This window comes from Anolis carolinensis, unplaced genomic scaffold, assembly GCF_035594765.1.
Source record: "Anolis carolinensis isolate JA03-04 unplaced genomic scaffold, rAnoCar3.1.pri scaffold_9, whole genome shotgun sequence".
NCBI lineage: Eukaryota > Metazoa > Chordata > Lepidosauria > Squamata > Dactyloidae > Anolis > Anolis carolinensis.
In genome coordinates, this window is record NW_026943820.1 from 25,216,512 (window position 1) to 25,234,316 (window position 17,805).

Consider the following 17,805-nt stretch of genomic DNA (forward strand, 5'->3'; position numbering starts at 1 on the left):
CAGAGAATTCATCCAGCTTCTCTACAGTTACTTTATCATCCTTGAGTACCTTTTTAATTCTCTTTTTGGGGAGCTACCAAAATAGAGATTACACACTGTTGCATTGTGTGTATGTGCCTTCAGGTTGCCTATTGGCTTATGGTGATCCCATGAATGTCATAGAATTCCTTCCTTTTTTAAGCGTTCAGTACCTTCCTCTGAAAAGGAAGCATCTGGGATTCCTTGGTGGTTTTCCATCCAAATACTAACTAGGACTGATCCTGCTTAGCCTCCAAGATCAGATAGGATGTGGTTCTTGCAGGGTATTTAGGGTAAAGCTGTTGCTAAGTAAAATAAGATGGATTGATTATTAAAAAACAAACAAAAAAACCTGACATGTTAGAAGGGGCACATTCCAAAGGGAACTTGTGCTAGCTATATGGTGTTATCTGATAACACACATAGCTGTGTTTTGCTATGCTGAACAAGTTTATTTAAGATAACCAGGACACTTTGAAAAGTTTAGAGCTGGAAAAAATGAGTAAATGTAAGAGTGGAAAAAATCCTCTTTGAAGAATTATTTTTATAGGCCAGTAGGCTTAAATGTAGAAAGGGAGAGAGATATGGCTGAAGTTTTGAGCAAGTTGGAAGATTTCAGCTACTTGTCTTGCGTTACTATTTTATATCATAAATAAATGTAGAAAACAAAACATGACTATGAAGTAATTGGTTAGATACTTTCAAAATTTAATTGTACATAGTATGTTTTCATATCTTGTCTGCAATGCCTGAAATAAATAGAGGAAAGGATTTCCTCCTGAAATGGTTATTGTTTCAGTTCTTTGTGTTTCATACATTGAAATTTCTTTTGTATGTATGAATAAAAATAAAAACAACCCAGAAAACTATATGCCAATAAAGGCTTATTGGAAATTGAATTGAAAAATAAAAACAGACAACTATCAAGCACACACTGGTATGGTGTGCCTAAAATTGAGTTTTTAAAAAATCTGCACTGAGGCACCTTAAAGACTAAAATAGAAATTATTAAATAAGCTTTCGTGGAGTATATTTCTTAAAATGCACGGAATGCCATTTTGAGTTAGTAGGTTTATATACTATACATATAAATTGACCTTATATATAAGTTGAGGGCTTGTTTTGGGGCTAAAATTATGGATTTTGATATGACCTTTTGATAAGTCAAAAGTAAAACTATTAAATGTGCTCTGTAGGCAATGTTAAAATTTTGGATGACTTTGTATTATTTTATGAGGCTTGCTACTTGAATTTTATTTGCGAATCTACATCTGCTGCATACTTCCTGCTGCCTCTATATCTTCATCATTTGAATGTCATGAAATGTTTTGGTGATACCCCATACACTTTCTTAAAGATGAATTACAAATATTTTTAAAACAGGCTAATGAAGAAATGGTTTATGTTGTAGTGGATATGATAGCAACATCCAACATAAAATTTTTGTAAGAGAACGTGTTTCAAAAGATTATCTTGATTTAATAGTAATCAAATTTTAAAATATATCTTGGTTTTTTCCCCAGATTTTGAACCTGACAATTGTGCATCTGTGTGCATCTTCAATGTAGACCACTCATCATCTGTAAACCATCCTATTTGTATCCCCTGTCATGGATTTCAGTCACATTCTTCTCCTTTGTCTTCTCCTAATAGACTGCAAGGTCATAAAAGCTACGAAGGAAGCAGTCCACTAGGTGGTCCTAAGCCTTTTGAATGTCCTAGTATTCAAATTACTTCTATTTCTCCTAATTGTCATCAAGGAATAGAAAACAGTGAAAATGAGATGCACACAAATGGCCCTCAAAATGAATATATGGAAAGGCCTTCAAGGGACCACTTGTATCTTCCTCTTGAGCCATCTTACCGGGAATCCTCCCTTAGCCCAAGTCCTGCTAGCAGCATTTCGTCTCGGAGCTGGTTCTCAGATGCCTCCTCTTGCGAATCAATCTCTCATATTTATGATGATGTGGATTCAGAACTGAATGAAGCTGCTGCTCGATTTACCCTTGGCTCACCATTGGCATCTCCTGGAGGTTCTCCAAGGGGCTGTCCAGTGGATGAACCTTGGCAACCATGTTATGGATATGGACAGGTCTTATCACCTAGGCAATCCCCGTGTCATTCTCCTAGGACTAGTATCACAGATGAAAATTGGCTTAGCCCCAGGCCAACTTCAAGACCATCCTCAAGGCCTACCTCACCATGTGGGAAACGGCGACATTCTAGTGCTGAGATCTGTTACATTGGCTCCCTTTCTCCTCATCATTCTCCAACCCCATCACCAGGACACTCTCCTAGGGGAAGTATAACAGAAGACACGTGGCTAAATTCTTCTCTCCATGGTTTGACTCCTGGCCTCTCACCTTTCCAATGTTGTGCAGAGACTGACATCCCTCTTAAAACAAGAAAGACCTCTGATGACCAGACTGCCATTTTATCAGGGAAAATAGACCTTTGTTCTGAAGAACAGGGCAGTTTATCACCATCCCTCGAAACTGCCATAGATGATAGCTCTGGATCCCAGCATACATTAAAAAAAGACCTGTCTGGTGACCAATTTCTTTCTGTTCCATCACACTTTACTTGGAATAAACCAAAGCCTGGCCATACCCCTATTTTTCGGTAAGTAATTTTATGATAATGCAATAGGTTTACTTTATTATGAGAGATTAAGTAGTTCTTTTATCTTGAGAGGGAGATTATTAATATACTCTAATAAAATATATTCGTTCTTTTTAAGCCTTTTTATTATTAAGACTTTCTGGCATCTGGTGCCTGCTAAATTTCAAACAATTATCTAACAATGTTGGGGAACCTTTGGCTTGCCAAATACTAAACTATAGTTCTTCCATGCATGACTATTAGTCAAGCTAGCTAAAGCTGATGAAGTTTGTAGGTTTGTTTTGTAGGCCAGTGATTCCTCTCTTTCTTATTACTGTTCTGCAGATTATTTGTGAATAGTCTGTGACTTACAATAATTTTTATTAACATTGCATTAGTGTTGATTCCGTCAATGAATATAAAGTTTGTGGGTGTGCTCTAGCTGCAACTAGCAAGTTGAGCTGTTTGGAGGCTATTTTGTCTAAACATAATATTTGACATAATACTTGAATTCGAATATAATTTGGTGCACAAGTAAGTATTGCAACATTCCAGTTTTGTTCAGCATTTTATGCTGTGGAATGGAAGAGATCTCTCACTTTAACAGGTCATAAGTTAGGATCAAGTTGAGAAGTGGTCAGAATGGGTGGGCTTAGCTGTGGTAAGTAAAGGATGGGGTTATTGTTTGAACCACAGTTAAGGTTAATCCTTTTTTGGACCTCTGATGCAAAATTGAATTACCATTTGACAATCCAGATGTTCCTTGTAGCTGTTTGTTATGGAAGGGAAGATGGTGTCTTGAGACTGCTGCATGTAACACTAAATACAGCATATTTTAGTATTATGTACAAACTACATTCTGTGTCTGATGGTAAAGAGGAATGATAGTTTTGTTCACATTGTATTTCAATAAGAACTTTCCAAGATATACAGATTCTGTAATGAACATGGTGACACTAACCTGAGACTTAAAAAAAAGATGTGCGGAGGAAAAATGGAACTGACAGATTGCTGTAATCATAACCCACTGTGCTTCAGGCAAACCACATTCCCTAAGCCCCAGAGAAAGGCAATGGCAAACTTCTTCAGAGTAAATCTTGCTAAGAAACCACTATAAAGCCTTAAGTTAGAGTGAACTTTGAGGTGCAAAATAAGGCCAGTTGATGTATAGGAGCTTACAGATCTGTGCGCACTTCTTTGTATTTATGGAGCTATATAGCTTCTTATTGTCTCGGTAGCTGTCAGTGATTCTAAAGGCTAACATGTTTATGTAGGAAGGTTGTTTCAATTTTTTTTCTTTATTGATAATTGAAATGTGTGGTCAGGAATCTGTCAAGAGGAGCCACAAGGGCAATATTGCTGGATAAGTTGTTCTGAAATACATTCAGTTACTAATGCAATCTTAATGTGAAAGTCTGTTCTTGCATCAGGGCCCCAAATTATAATTTGATTGGATATGAGTAAATAATTTCAACTTGATCCAAAGCCAGCAAACATTTTTCAAGTTATGAACCTATTTAGTTGCCATTAGTTGCAGTGAAGCAAAATTTCTACAGCTGTTTCATTACTCTTGTCTCACATAAGTCTGGGTGTGAGATAGAATAAGCAGCAGTTGGAACTTAAATCAGATTAAATGTGTTTGCTAGCTCACACTAGGATTTATTGGATCAATCATCCCCATCCAGAAATAGGACTGTATATGGAAGCTTCTTAAAAATTGATCCTTTTTGAAAGCAAATGTCATCTTTTTGGTATGAAAATATATTAAGATCATATGATTAACACACTATCTATTTTGTAACTTATAGTAACAGTGGGGGAAGTGAATTGAGAATTAAAAATTAAAGCCGTTATGTAGAGATTCTGTGGATGTTTGGGCTAAAAAAAGAGCAGAATACTTGGAATATTAACATGATTCACAAATATAATCAAGTAAGCTATAAAAGAAAAAAGGACTGAACTGTGCAGGGGGAAGGGCTATTATTTTGTTGGTGTGCTACCCACCTCCCTTTAGGACTATGTTTGTGCACATAATACCATATCATACCATATTCATTGAATCATAAATTCACTGAAGAATTGACATTGGACTGGCCTTGGATAGATGCTTTCGGATTGTGTGATTTAAACTGTTTTTACTTGTGATGTTTTAAATGCTATGGCTTTGACCATTTTTAACACCATGTTCATTGTTGTGTAGTATGTTGTAAACTGCCTTGGGTCCCCTAGGGGAGAAAGGCAGTATATAACTGAGGTAAATAAACAAAGAAATAAACAATATAGTGAACAAGTTTAATCTCTATGCTTAGGAAGAGGAAAGTGTGACTCCAGATGTTGAACTCATACTCATATTGCCCACCAATCTTTGTTGTTATTGCTGGGACAGAATGGTGTTGCAGTCCAGCAGCATCCTTGTTTTACTCTCCTGCTTTTAATATTTTATGCTATATGTTGATTACTATGATGGTTTTATTGATATTGATGTTTTACTGTTGGAATAATTGTTTTATCATTTTATTGTTGTATATTTTCGGGTTTGGTCCCCATGTAAGCCGCTCTGAGTCCCCATTGGGGAGATGGGGCGGGGTATAAAAATAAAGTTATTGTTGTTATTATTATTATTATTATTATTATTATTATTATTATTATTATTATTACCTTGGTACCCCCCATTTCTGCACCGAAGAGGGTGCTTGTGTAATTTGAATAATGCCCAAATTTATGTTTGATACTTTTCAGCATTTTAATACCATTTCCCCCCAATGGTATTAAACAACAATGAATCAAGGAAACCACAAACGAAGTGAATAATTCCAATAAAATATGAACATGATCTAAAAAGACCTGGCAATGGAAACATGAATGAATTCCATGGCAGACAGATCGCCTTCAGTGTGGAAGAGTTGCAGTTTAGAGAGCTGTAGCCCAAAAGAACCTGTGCTTGGATGGTGGGGAAAGAGTTCTAAGAATACCAACAATATGAGAACAGGGTCATATAAAAGACAGCCCTTATACCTGGGTTCCAACTGTTGAGGGCATTAAAAATTAAAAGTGATGCTTTGAATAGTAATCAGAAGCTTGCAGTGCGGGAATGTGATAGTTGTGTACCCTATAATATATCCCAGAGTTCCTTGCACTGGAATGGGTTCCATCAGATTTTAAAATCAAATGTTCAATGCAGTTTTGTGTGCAGGTTGTAGATGGTGTACTTTTGTTTTTTTATAATACCTGGAGGTTTAAGACATTCTTAAAACACTGGGCAGGGGAAGAGGTGATAGAATCTAGTAAATCTGAATGTACGGTATGTTTAACATTCTGCTACAATTAATCTTATATATTGGAGGCTATACAGTTCTGTTAAGAGCCTGTTGAAACAGATTTCAGTATTCACAGGTTTGCTGCTTTGGTTGAGAAGCCTGTTTTTTTCCTCCCAGTAAAAATGTCAGAGCTCTCCTTTCATACAGTCATTTTCCTCAAATGCAGAGTTAGTTTTGATTATGTCAAACTAAATGTTCCCCCTCTTGATATTCAGGATAGAAAAGGGAGAGTGCTTTAAGTAAAGCTTACTACTTTTTTCTCTTTTTATCAGTTCAGTTCAAGGAGTTGGTGCATTGGTCGCTAGCCAGATGCCAAGAAGTAGAACACATTTTCAAGATTAACCCTAATTTTGAATTAGCAGGCCCACAGTACTTTAATCTTTATTGGGTTAACATTCAGAGCTGTTAGTGTTCATGTTTTGAAACAGTTTCATATCTGGAGGACTTTGATAGTGCTGTGTTCAGTAATAAGGCCTATAAAATTAGTCAGGTTATGTTGAAGAAATATATTTGTTGACATGAGATAAGTATCTACATAAATTAAGCCAATACTTTTGAAGTCATTATGTGTTAGAAAAATAAACATTTCATAGTTTACATACTGTTCAATGTATCTTTTAAAATACAGATTAAATCTTAGGTGTTAAAACATTTGGATACAGTATATGTTTGCCTGCATTCTGATTTTCTTTACTTTAGCAGTGGCAAACGTTATTAGACACAACATTTAAATAAATCTGAGTGCCATTAGGCATTGGTATCTGATTCTGAAACTATTGTTATCTTGTGTTTTCCTAGGCAGCTATGAAACTGAAGCTAGTATAGGAGAAAGACTCTTTATAGTTTTTTACAGTCCTATTAATTTTCTCAGCCTGATGCTCTACAGATAATTGGGCCAGCCTCGACTATTCAGGCTGGGGTTAATGGAGTTTAAAACATCTGAATGGTTCCTTGTTGGAGAAGGTTGACTGCAGACTTAATAGGCATATATGACACTGAAATTTAAATAGAGCAAAATCCTGCAGAACACATATACATGGAAGCTTGTATGTTAAGTATTGGGCTCTTCAGAATTCAGAATGGCTGCAATGTGATAGACTAACTTAAAAGTTGTTAAACTGTGATCCTTGGTTGCTGGGTGATTCACAGATGAGCTTTGAAGGTTTCTGAAAAAATGCTTTTTCTATATATATATTTATTAGACCCTTCCCATTTTTTCACACACATACAAGGGGGAAGGATATGAAGGCTAGGAATAAAGAAAGAGGGGAAGTGGGGATAATGGAGTTATTGTTAGTAAATTAAGTCTTGACCAATATATCACTGGGGAGGGGTGCGGAGGTAGGTGAAAAAGCAATGTACATATTTATTTATGTATTTATTTATTTACAGCATTTATATTCCGCCCTTCTCACCCCGAAGGGGACTCAGGGCGGATCACATTACACATATAGGCAAACATTCAATGCCTTTTAACATAGAACAAAGACAAGACAAACATAGGCTCCGAGCGGCCTCGAACTCATGACCTCCTGGTCAGAGTGATTCATTGCAGCTGGTTGCAGCTGGCTTGCTCTCCAGCCTGCGCCACAGCCCGGGCTTATTACATCTAATTCTTAGTTTCCATTACACTTCTTTTCATTACTTAAGGTGTTTAAAAAGTATTTAAAAGTTCATATGTACATTGTCTATAACAGTGGTTCTCAACCTGGGTCCCCAGATGTTTTCGGCCTTCAACTCTCAGAAATCTTAACAGCTGATAAACTAGCTGGGATTTCTGGGAGTTATAGGCCAAAAACATTGGGGATCCCAGGTTGAGAACCACTGCTCTATAATAAAGAGAGGATTCCTGCTTCTTGGCAGGGGGGTTGGACTGGATGGCCCATGAGGTCTCTTCAAACTATGATTCTATGATTATATGAGTGATATTATCTGTTAGTTTTCTAATGTCTTCTAATGTTTTCTTGTGTGTTCTCATATTGTTCTTCTTTTCCAGCCTTCTTCTGTAAAAATGCATCTCAATTATACTTTTCAGATGGTTTCTTTTAGATCTTTATCCAATTCTAATTATTATCTAAGGAATCAAAGTTCAAGATGGTATTGTATAAAATTTGCTATATATCATTATGACTACCATTCTTCTTCTTTTAACATTGCACAGCGCTTATATATTTCTATATACTTATATCTAATCCATTGAAGAGATGTTAAATCATCACATTTCAAAATCTCTTAGGTGTGGTGTAGTTGTAGTACACAAAATTTGTATTTCTATTTAAACATTTCAGATCTAATTAAAAAGGCATTCTAACTATTGTCCCAGGTTCTTAAATGTGGAGATAACTGTTTTTTTCTTTGATATCTCTGATGTTCCTTTGCAATTTTTGTTTAAGACTTTGAGAAGAGAATGAGTCTATAGTTTTTATCATGTTCTAAAAGGGGTTCATACTTCCCCAAAAGGTTGAGAACTACATAACTAAGGCAATATTTAAGAACTTGGGCAGCTGATACCATTTGGAGCAGCTGGTCTGCTATCCTGACAGGCAATTTGAGACATGAGCTCAGGTTTAGCAGGCATGATAAAGCTCTTTCATGTTTGGCAACCTGGCCTCTTGGAGCAGGAAGCCCTATTGCTCAAGACAGGAGCCCTCAACTGGAAGAAGTTTTGTGGTTGATCATTCCACCATTTGGATGGTTAAGTGTTGGAGCGGTGCGTGTTTGCTGTGGTAGTCTTGCAGTACTCTGTTTTTTTCCTTTGTATTCCTTCGGACAGTTCTGCCACAGCTGTTCCTCACTAGCAATTGTTCGGTGGCCAGGCAAGGAGCTTTTTTTCAGTACTAATAACTGAAGTATGTCTGGCAAAGTTGTACAGTTCTGCATTCATATGCTGTGTCTGCGTTTCCTTTGGTTCCAAAATAGTTACCCTTGATTTCTGTTAAATAGAGAATAGAAGGGTATTTGTATAGTTAATTCAGAAGACTCAAATGGGCAATGATAAATAAATAAATAAATAAATAAATAATAAACTTTATTTGTAGACCGCCCTATCTCCTGAAGGGACTCGGGGCAGTTTCCAAAATAGGGTAACAGTTCAGTGTCCAAAGAAAACCATTCAAGCAGTTTACATCAAGATAAGGCGCATTATACAATATAAACAGCCTAACTGTAACTTAAACAAAATGATGACAAATAAAATAAAAACTAAAAAATGAAAAAAGAAATAAAAATAAAATAAAAAACATCATAAAATACAAAAACCCTGATAAAACACATTAAAAATAAAATATATAAAATCAGGTATATCAAAACTCCATCAGGATCTATGGATGGTCATGTATTTTTTAAATTATTAATGTGATCAGTGAACTATATCAATTTTCCTGTTTATTCATCATAACGTATTACAGTAGAGTCTCGCTTATCCAACCTTCACTTATCCAGCATTCTGTATTATCCAACGCAGTTTGCCTTTTAGTAGTCAATGTTTTTGTAGTCAAGGTTTTCAATCCATTGCGACGTCTTGTTCCTAAATTTGTAAATACAGTAATTACTACATAACGTTACCATGTATTGAGCTGCTTTTTCTGTCGATTTGTTGTAAAATGTGATGTTTTGGTGCTTAATTTGTAAAATCATAACGTAATTTGACATTTAATAGGCTTTTCCTTAATCCCTCCTTATTATCCAACATTTTTGCTTATCCAACGTTCTGCAGCCCGATTATGTTGGATAAGCTAGACTCTACTCTTAATATAGGAGGTGATAAATATAAGCCTCCTTCCTTGGAGGCTTTTAAGCAGAGGCTGGATGGCCATCTGTCGGGGGTGCTTTGAATGCGATTTCCTGCTTCTTAGCAGGGGGTTGGACTAGATGGCCCATGTGGTCTCTTCCAACTCTACTATTCTATGATTCTATGATTCTATGAAATACTAAAACGTGGAGAATGTTATTGTATTGTAAACCTGCATCTTTCCTATGATAAAGTGGATTACATTTTTTCTTTTTACAAAAAAAGTTGATAAAAATTATTAATAAATTGTGTAATAATAAGACGTGGAAAGCTTGACTGTCATTTGTCCAAAATGCTTGGAATACCTGTATTTGCACATAGATACCTTGACAGAACAGTAGTGAACGGGCAGTGATTTCCTTTCTAGTATGACCTGCCAGGATTCCTATCAAGGTTGATCAGAAACCTACATTTAACACTATCCTTTTTATATATTTAGTCTCCTGTCTTGATAAACAAATTTGCCTTAACTTTCTCAGAAGTGCATGCATCCCTCCTTAGCTTTTAATCTTCTGAAGGATGGAAAGGGGAGACTGGCAGGATGACTTAGTCCCTTGATTTAGTAGGAGATCACGTAGTGGTTCTAAAAACCTGGCTCTGCTTAATCTGGAAAAGCTCTGCAGTGATTGTTAAATTGGGAGGACAGCACTTAATTCTTGGAAAGTGAGCTTCAGTAATCCAGATATCTACAAACGAACCCTATCCTGAGGTCACGTGGGAAAAAGCCAGTCTCTTGCAGGTTCAGTAGATTATTGATTGCAACTATCTGCTTAGACATTCATTGTATTAAAAGTATTTCCATGACTTCATAAATACAAACTCTTACAGCGTCATGATAATTTATTTATTTATTATTTATTTACAACGCTTCTACCCCGTCTTTCTCACCCGAGGGGACTCAAGGCGGCTTACAGAGACTGGCAAAATTCAATGCCCAGAACAAAATTCAGTAAAATCCAGCAACACATTTAAATCAATTTCATCATTTTATATCCAGTACATATAATAAATACTTTGGAATAATACAGCTGTATAGGAGAACAGCTCCGGTATATCTGTTGCTTTTATAATACCCTAATACCACCTTAAAGAATTAGTTTTTGATTGATTTGTAATTCACATTAAGTAATAAAAATTATAATTCTGGGTATAGACTTTGCTGTGCATGACTGCTTTATTGTATTTCAACCACTAACAGTACACATTTTTAAATTGTGTCTGTTGTGTTAGACTGCTTTTGCTAGACTTCCATCTTGTTTTGATAATCTAAATTTTGCCTTGTCAGCTTATCTTTTTTATATGTAAAATTTACACCTTTCCCATAATAAAAACCTCTGGGATGCTGCTAACATGAACGACCCAATAAAATACTTTTACATCGCAATGACATTACATAGAGCAATCCCTATAGTATTCCTCTGAAAAAAACTTCCCCCAACTTCATTCCCTCCACATGTATTGAATGGCAGTTTCAATCATCTACAGCTAACATGTCTGCCATCTGCATGTTGTCATCTGACTCACTTGGAAGGATAGTGCTTGGGTGACGTATTCTGTAGATGTGTGGGAAAAGCACTAGTCCCTACTATTATGATCAACCCAAGACATGAGCTCATTCTGCAGCAGAGTCCTCATTGGGCAAGTTGTTTCATATCAGAGGAAGTGTTCCCTCTGGATGAAAGACAATGATGTTTGGGAAATGATTGATTTTGTAAGTTATATTTTGCAGTGGAAGCTAGTGCCCACGTCTGTATATACTGATTAAAATGTAACAAGTGACAATTTTGATATAATAATTATCCCTCCTCCCAAAAGAACTTGGTGATTAGTTTACTCTGCTTCTGTTTCGTCATTCTGATCCCCCCTTCTTCCCAGCCAAAAAATCCATGATGCCTTTATTGGGCCAACTCCACAATATAAAACACATTATGCAGACATTTGAAGCTTCACTGGCTTCTTCATCAGATGTTAAAATCATGCCTTCTTGATGATTAAGACAATAAAATATCACTCCTTCTGGGTTTTGTATTTTGTTGCATGGTCAATATGCAATACGTTTCTTTCAGCATTAAGCATTTTTATATTTTTATGGAAATTTCATGCTCATTGATAGTTACTTTCACTTAGAATGATAATATGTAGTTCTTGAAGATAAAATTAGGCAATCAGATATCCAAAAGGGCAATGTTTGCATGTTTTATATTTGTGTTAGTGTATTTGTATTGCTTGCCATCTACACAATTCTTGGATGTACTGGATATAAAATGATGAAATAAATACTGAAATCTGTATTCTTTTTTCTTTTTAGCACATCCTCGTTGCCTCCCCTAGACTGGCCTTTGCCTACTCAATATGGACAGTGTGAATTGAAAATAGAAGTCCAACCAAAAACACACCATAGAGCACATTATGAAACAGAAGGCAGTAGAGGGGCCGTAAAAGCATCCACTGGTGGGCATCCCGTAGTGAAGGTAAGGCATTGTAGTTATACATCTCCATTGCTTCCATAACAACCACTGTACAAGTAGCGTGATATATAGCCTCAGCATCACCTGTATTTCCCTTTCATGGGATAAAGTGACTGTCTGCAGCTGGAAAAAAAAGGAAGGCCATGCTTTCTGTCTTAAAATAATTACAAGTTATTAATTAAAAGAAATGCCTGATTTCTCATCCCTCTAGCTTATAATGGTGAAGGATAACGGGAAAGGAGGCAGTAAACAATTCAACGGCAAGGGATGTGGATTGTGTTGTTTTCTTTTGATATAATTATTTGTTTTATTTAGACAAAGTAAAACAAAACCTACACACAAACATACAAAAACAAAAAATAAAGCAACATCAACAAAAAGAAAAGATTAAAAATACTTTTTTCGGGAATACTACTACATACTAAACATAAAAAACCCAATAACTACAAACAATCTACGACGTTATCTAATCTAAGGGCTTTACCTTTTCTGTCTGGTGGCATTATTCTCTCAGTTTTCTACACCCATTTAGTGAAAAGAAACCATTAGTACTCTCATATAGTACACTCTTCTAGTTAAAAAAAAAACCCAGTGATGGAGATTTGGCCCCATCTTTGCTGGAGGAACACAGTAAATGGGCCCGTTTTTCTTAAAAGTTAGTTAGAGATTTTTCCTTGTTCAGTGTTGAAAGTTTATCCATTTCGGCAAGTTCACTTATTTTGATAAGCCAATAGTCTTGTGACGGAATCACTGAGTGGATTGTGATATACATACACACACACATACATATATACATATAAGCTTCATATAATCTTTACAGTTTAAATGAAGTTTGGAATTTTTCCTTCACATTTTTTGGGTCCTTCAGTTGATTCCTGTGTTGTTTCCTCTATACTAGCTACCCCATGGGGTTCATCACAAACATTGTCAACAGACCCATTTAGTGGTTATTACTGCAAGTTAATCAACACATTGTGCAAATTATAAATGTTATAACAGCACTTAACTTGACCAGCATTAGCACTCCACTTCTGTAGTGATTAAACTTCTCTTGAGGTTTTTAAACAGAGGCTGGATGGCTGACTGTTAGGAGGACTTTGACTGAGGTGGGTGGGGTTTGAGCCCCTTGAAATGATCAAGGATCAGAATTGCCCAAAGTCCTGTATAATTGTAGATTGCCCCTTCCCCCACCTTAAACAGTTTTGAGTGTCCTGTTTAATTTCACAGACCAGGGCATACCAGTTGGTGCTATGCGCACAAGGAATTCCCCATTCCCATTGTGGACAATGTTGGTGTCTTGAGACACTTGCAATAGCAATGTTGAATTGTTGAAGGCTTTAATGACTGGAATTATTGAATTGCTGCGAGTTTTTTGGGCTGTATGGCCATGTTCCAGCAGCATTCTCAGAATGCTGCTAGAACATGACCATATATCTCAAAAAACTCACAGCAACCCACTGTTGTATTGTTTGCTTTATTTGAAAACATGTATTAATGAACCCAAATGATTCTCTATTTTTGTATCTGGTTGTGCTGTTATGTCAGTTTTGCAAGGGTTTTAGTCTTCAGAAACATTCTCTGTAAACAAACCCGATAATTCTTGCCAAAAGAATAGTTTATGTTCAACGTGGACTGTTGAACTGACTTTGCATAAAGTGACAATACACAAGGATTTTCTTGTTTTATAATGGCTGTAAGAGCAAGCTAAACGTTATGATGCTAGATTCAAGAAACCCCAGCTTTATACACAAAGCCTTTTATAGGGCAGCTGAATTGGATGCATGAAAACAGATCATTTACATTTTTATTTTTGAAATAAGTTGGCTCATTTGGTAATCTGTTTATAACCCGTGAAAATAAATGTTATTAGAATCTGTTGCTTTATTTAAGCACTGAAAGTTTGTGTGGCTAGAAACTGAAATGGGCCATGCACAACTAAATTAAATGGGCACCAAAGAGGTTTCTTCTTTTTCTGGAGAGCTCTGAGCATGCCATCTCTGGTACCCTTTTGTGAGATGATGAAATTGGATGTGATGTGAGAAATCCATTACTATATCTTTTGTCTCTTCAAATTTTGAAGCAGTTGTGTATATATGTGTATGTGTTGGGGGAGACTGGATCAACTATGCATAGGAGAAATGGGGTTGAATTCTTATTCTATTTTCTATGTGTAAGTACCCTGTAGTGCAGTTTCCTCCTGTGGGGAAAATATAAAAATTAGGTTCCTCTATTCAGCATAAAATAGAGTTTTTAGATTCTGTATAAAACCATTGCTTTATTTATCTTGTCCCACTTTATATTTCATTTTCTTCTCCCACCCACCTTAGTAAATGCATGTGTCTGTTAAAGAATCTTCTAATTTTTTTAATTGCCTTGGTTGTTCTACATTACATTTTAGAGATCTTTTCATGTCACCAAAGTGATCCACCTGCAACACACTTGTACAGTTGGAGCTATTGTAGCTTATCCTGTGGTGACCTTCTCTCTCTTTAGCCTTCCAGCTTTAGTTTAACTTACGCATACACTGACCTTTGCTATGGAAACGATACAGAAATACACAAACAGCTTGGCAGAGTTTCCTGCACAAAGCAATGGGTTGTGTGTCACAGTATACAGTTACTAGTGGAGGGTTTTTAGAGGTCAGTAGTAACAAGTGTACCATCACTTTTTCATTATTTACAACATTCTGTTTGATGCCTTATGCAAAGTATATATTAGATGAGCAAGAGGAATTCTGCTGCATATTTCTGTTCGTTTTAGCTGGAAGAGATACCAATAGTAAATATATTTTAAGTAAGTTCTGTTCCTTTATGTAATATTATACCTCTGACTCCTCTACTAAAGATCAGTGTAATTTATTATGTTTGTTAGAAGACATGTGGTTGCATATTCACTGCACTGGCATTAATGTCAGTAATGTAATATAACTTAATATTCTTGGGGTGATTTATCAGTGTCTTGCTTGTATACGTATTTTGAAATTTAGAGGTAGACTACTCAAAATGTAGCTACTATTTGTAATTTTAAGTAGAGTGTGTGTGTATACTGTATATAAAAGCCATGCAAAATTCCACCAAACACTTCTACTTGGATGTATTTTAATGGGGAAAGAGTGTAAGGAACAGAACTATAACAGGAAACTTCCACGAGCCAAGTGTTGTGTTAGTCCAGTATTGTATACTCTGTATGGCAGTGTCTTTTCAAGACTCAAGGGAAAAAGTATTTCTTTGAAATAATCCTTTTAATTGGGGATATATAGGACCTTGTGTATATGCTGTATATACTCACGTGTAAATAGAGAAAATTTAGTAATATATTCTCTGGTCAGCATTTTATGGGGAAAAAAATCACCCCTTCATCTCAGAGTAGAATTCTCAATTCTAGGAGAACCTAAAATAATCACTGGTCTCTATTCACTTTGCCATGGTGCTGCTTCTGGCCTCTGAATCCCTGAGGGTGCTACGAGTGCTTTGAGCAGAAATCCTCAGTTTATTCATAGGTCATATAAAATCCATAATCTACTTGTTTTTTTAATTTTTATTGTGTATATGTATATGTGTATATATATACACACACATATAGAGAAACATACAATCTTTAATATTCCACAATCAAATTACGGGTATTTTTTCCCAGTTCCACCACCTCTCCATTCCTACCCACGAACCCTCACCCTTGACTTCTCTTACAAAGTATCTTCATGTTATTCCTGTACCTTCACAGTGATATATGCTCAAACCACAGCTGCTGAAGAGGCAGAATTAGATCAGTTCTATGAGGATCTGCAGTACCTACTGGATAATACACCAAAAAGAGATATTATTTTCATTACAGGAGATTGGAATGCTAAGGTGGGCACTCAAATGATAACCGGGATCACAGACAAGCATGGTTTAGGACAACTAAATTAAGCAGGACATAGGGATGAATCTGAGGTCTGAGCAGTTTCAGATCAGATCATGTGGTCTGCAGCTCCTCCCACAACCTCTCAAGAAACATAGAGCAAAAGAAGCTGCATACCAGAACATGCATACAAAACAGTAAGCAAGCAGAATCATAGATTAACAAATTACTAGAGGAGGCTTGAAGAAGGTTGTAATTTCCAACAATTTTGGCCTCTTGCCTTATTTGGGCTGTTTACCTTTGTCATTAGCAATTCTTCCACTGCATGTTGACAAATACAATAGGATAGAATTCAACAGATTTTTAAAAATCGTGTCAGAAGTGACATATTGTTTCTGGTGTGAGAGAATTGGCCGTCTATAGAGATGTTGCCCAGGGGACGCCCGGTTGTGTTACCATCCTGCTGGAAGGTTTCTCTCATGTCCCTGCAAGCTAGAGCTGGCAGATGGGAGCTTACCTCGTCTCACAGATTCGAACCGGCAACCTTCCTGCTAGTAACCCAATCTTCAAGTCAGCAGTTCAGCCCGCACAAGGGTTTAACCCATTACTGTTATCATTAAACAGATAAAGAAGTGCCTGTTTATATACATTTCTTGTTGCCATTATGACAAGGGGTTTTAAATTAACTGAGCAGGAATGCCAGATTTCCTACCTAGTTTATGCTGGTTTCTCAGTATTAACAGTTTTAGTTCACTTCTACTAAATCTCTTTTCCAGTTTGAGTGAGTTTCTTTGGACCTCTGCATGCATGTAGGTTGCAGTAGCTGCCTGGATATCTTCAAGATGCTTGGCCATTGTGATTATGGAAATTATAGGTTGCCTATTTTGATGTAATTATTTACGACTAGGTGGTGATGAAACCTCATCTTACAGATTCATGCAGTTATTAGCCAAGAAATGGGATATCTTGCCAAGAAAAATAGGCCGCATCCTGCTCAGTTAAAGATATAAGTACATTAAAGCTAGATCTGTGTGTGTATTTTGTTTGAAGTTATAAAATGCTGAAGGGAGAAAGGTGCTGAATTGCTTTTCCAGAATTTTTTTTTACCACAGGCATGAAAATTGGGCAGAAAAAAAATAAGTCCCTGTTTACACCTCAATTAAGGTAAAGGCAAAGGTTTCCCCTGACGTTAAGTCCAGTCGTGTCTGACTCTGGGGGTTGGTGCTCATCTCAATTTCTCAGCCGAAGAGCTGGAGTTGTTCGTAAACACCTCCAAGGTCATGTGGCCACTGGCATGACTTCATGGAGCGCCGTTACCTTCCTGCAGAAGCGGTACCTATTGATCTCACATTTGCATGTTTTCAAACTGCTAGGTTGGCTGGGGCTAATAGTGGGAGCTCACTCCGCTGCCCAGATTTGAACTGCTGACCTTTTGGTCAGCAAGTTCAGCAGCTCAGCGGTTTAATCCGCTGCACCACGAGGGGCACCCCAATTACAAATATTTAAAATAGCTGTTGTACATTTCAGTTTGGGGAGCGGGGTAGCATGCTTTACTTTTTTTATTCAAAGGATTTTTGTTTTGTTTAGATCACAACATCTTTAGTTTTTTTCATATTATATTAAAACTGATAATTTTAATAACTTTGGAAGACCTATAAACTAAGGCACACCATTTCCTATTTAAGTTTCTTCAGACTTATTTTGAAATGAAATACCATCTTTTTTTCACTGAGTCCTCTATTTTATTGGTGATAAAAAGAGTCCATAG

General features: G+C 36.5%; 1 protein-coding gene across 3 annotated transcripts in view; it reads left to right on the plus strand.

Moving 5' to 3' along the window:
* Window positions 1-17,805, plus strand: part of nfatc3 (nuclear factor of activated T cells 3) — a 52,328-nt gene that overhangs the window by 6,916 nt on the left and 27,607 nt on the right. For all 3 annotated transcript variants that reach the window (XR_010000637.1, XM_008113943.3, XM_062961987.1), the window contains exons 2-3: window positions 1,542-2,640; window positions 12,035-12,197. Coding sequence is in view for 2 of the 3 variants with exons in the window: in XM_008113943.3 (XP_008112150.1) it covers window positions 1,542-2,640; window positions 12,035-12,197 (1,262 nt within the window). In the remaining variant the exon portion in view is untranslated. The remainder of the gene's footprint in view (window positions 1-1,541; window positions 2,641-12,034; window positions 12,198-17,805) is intronic.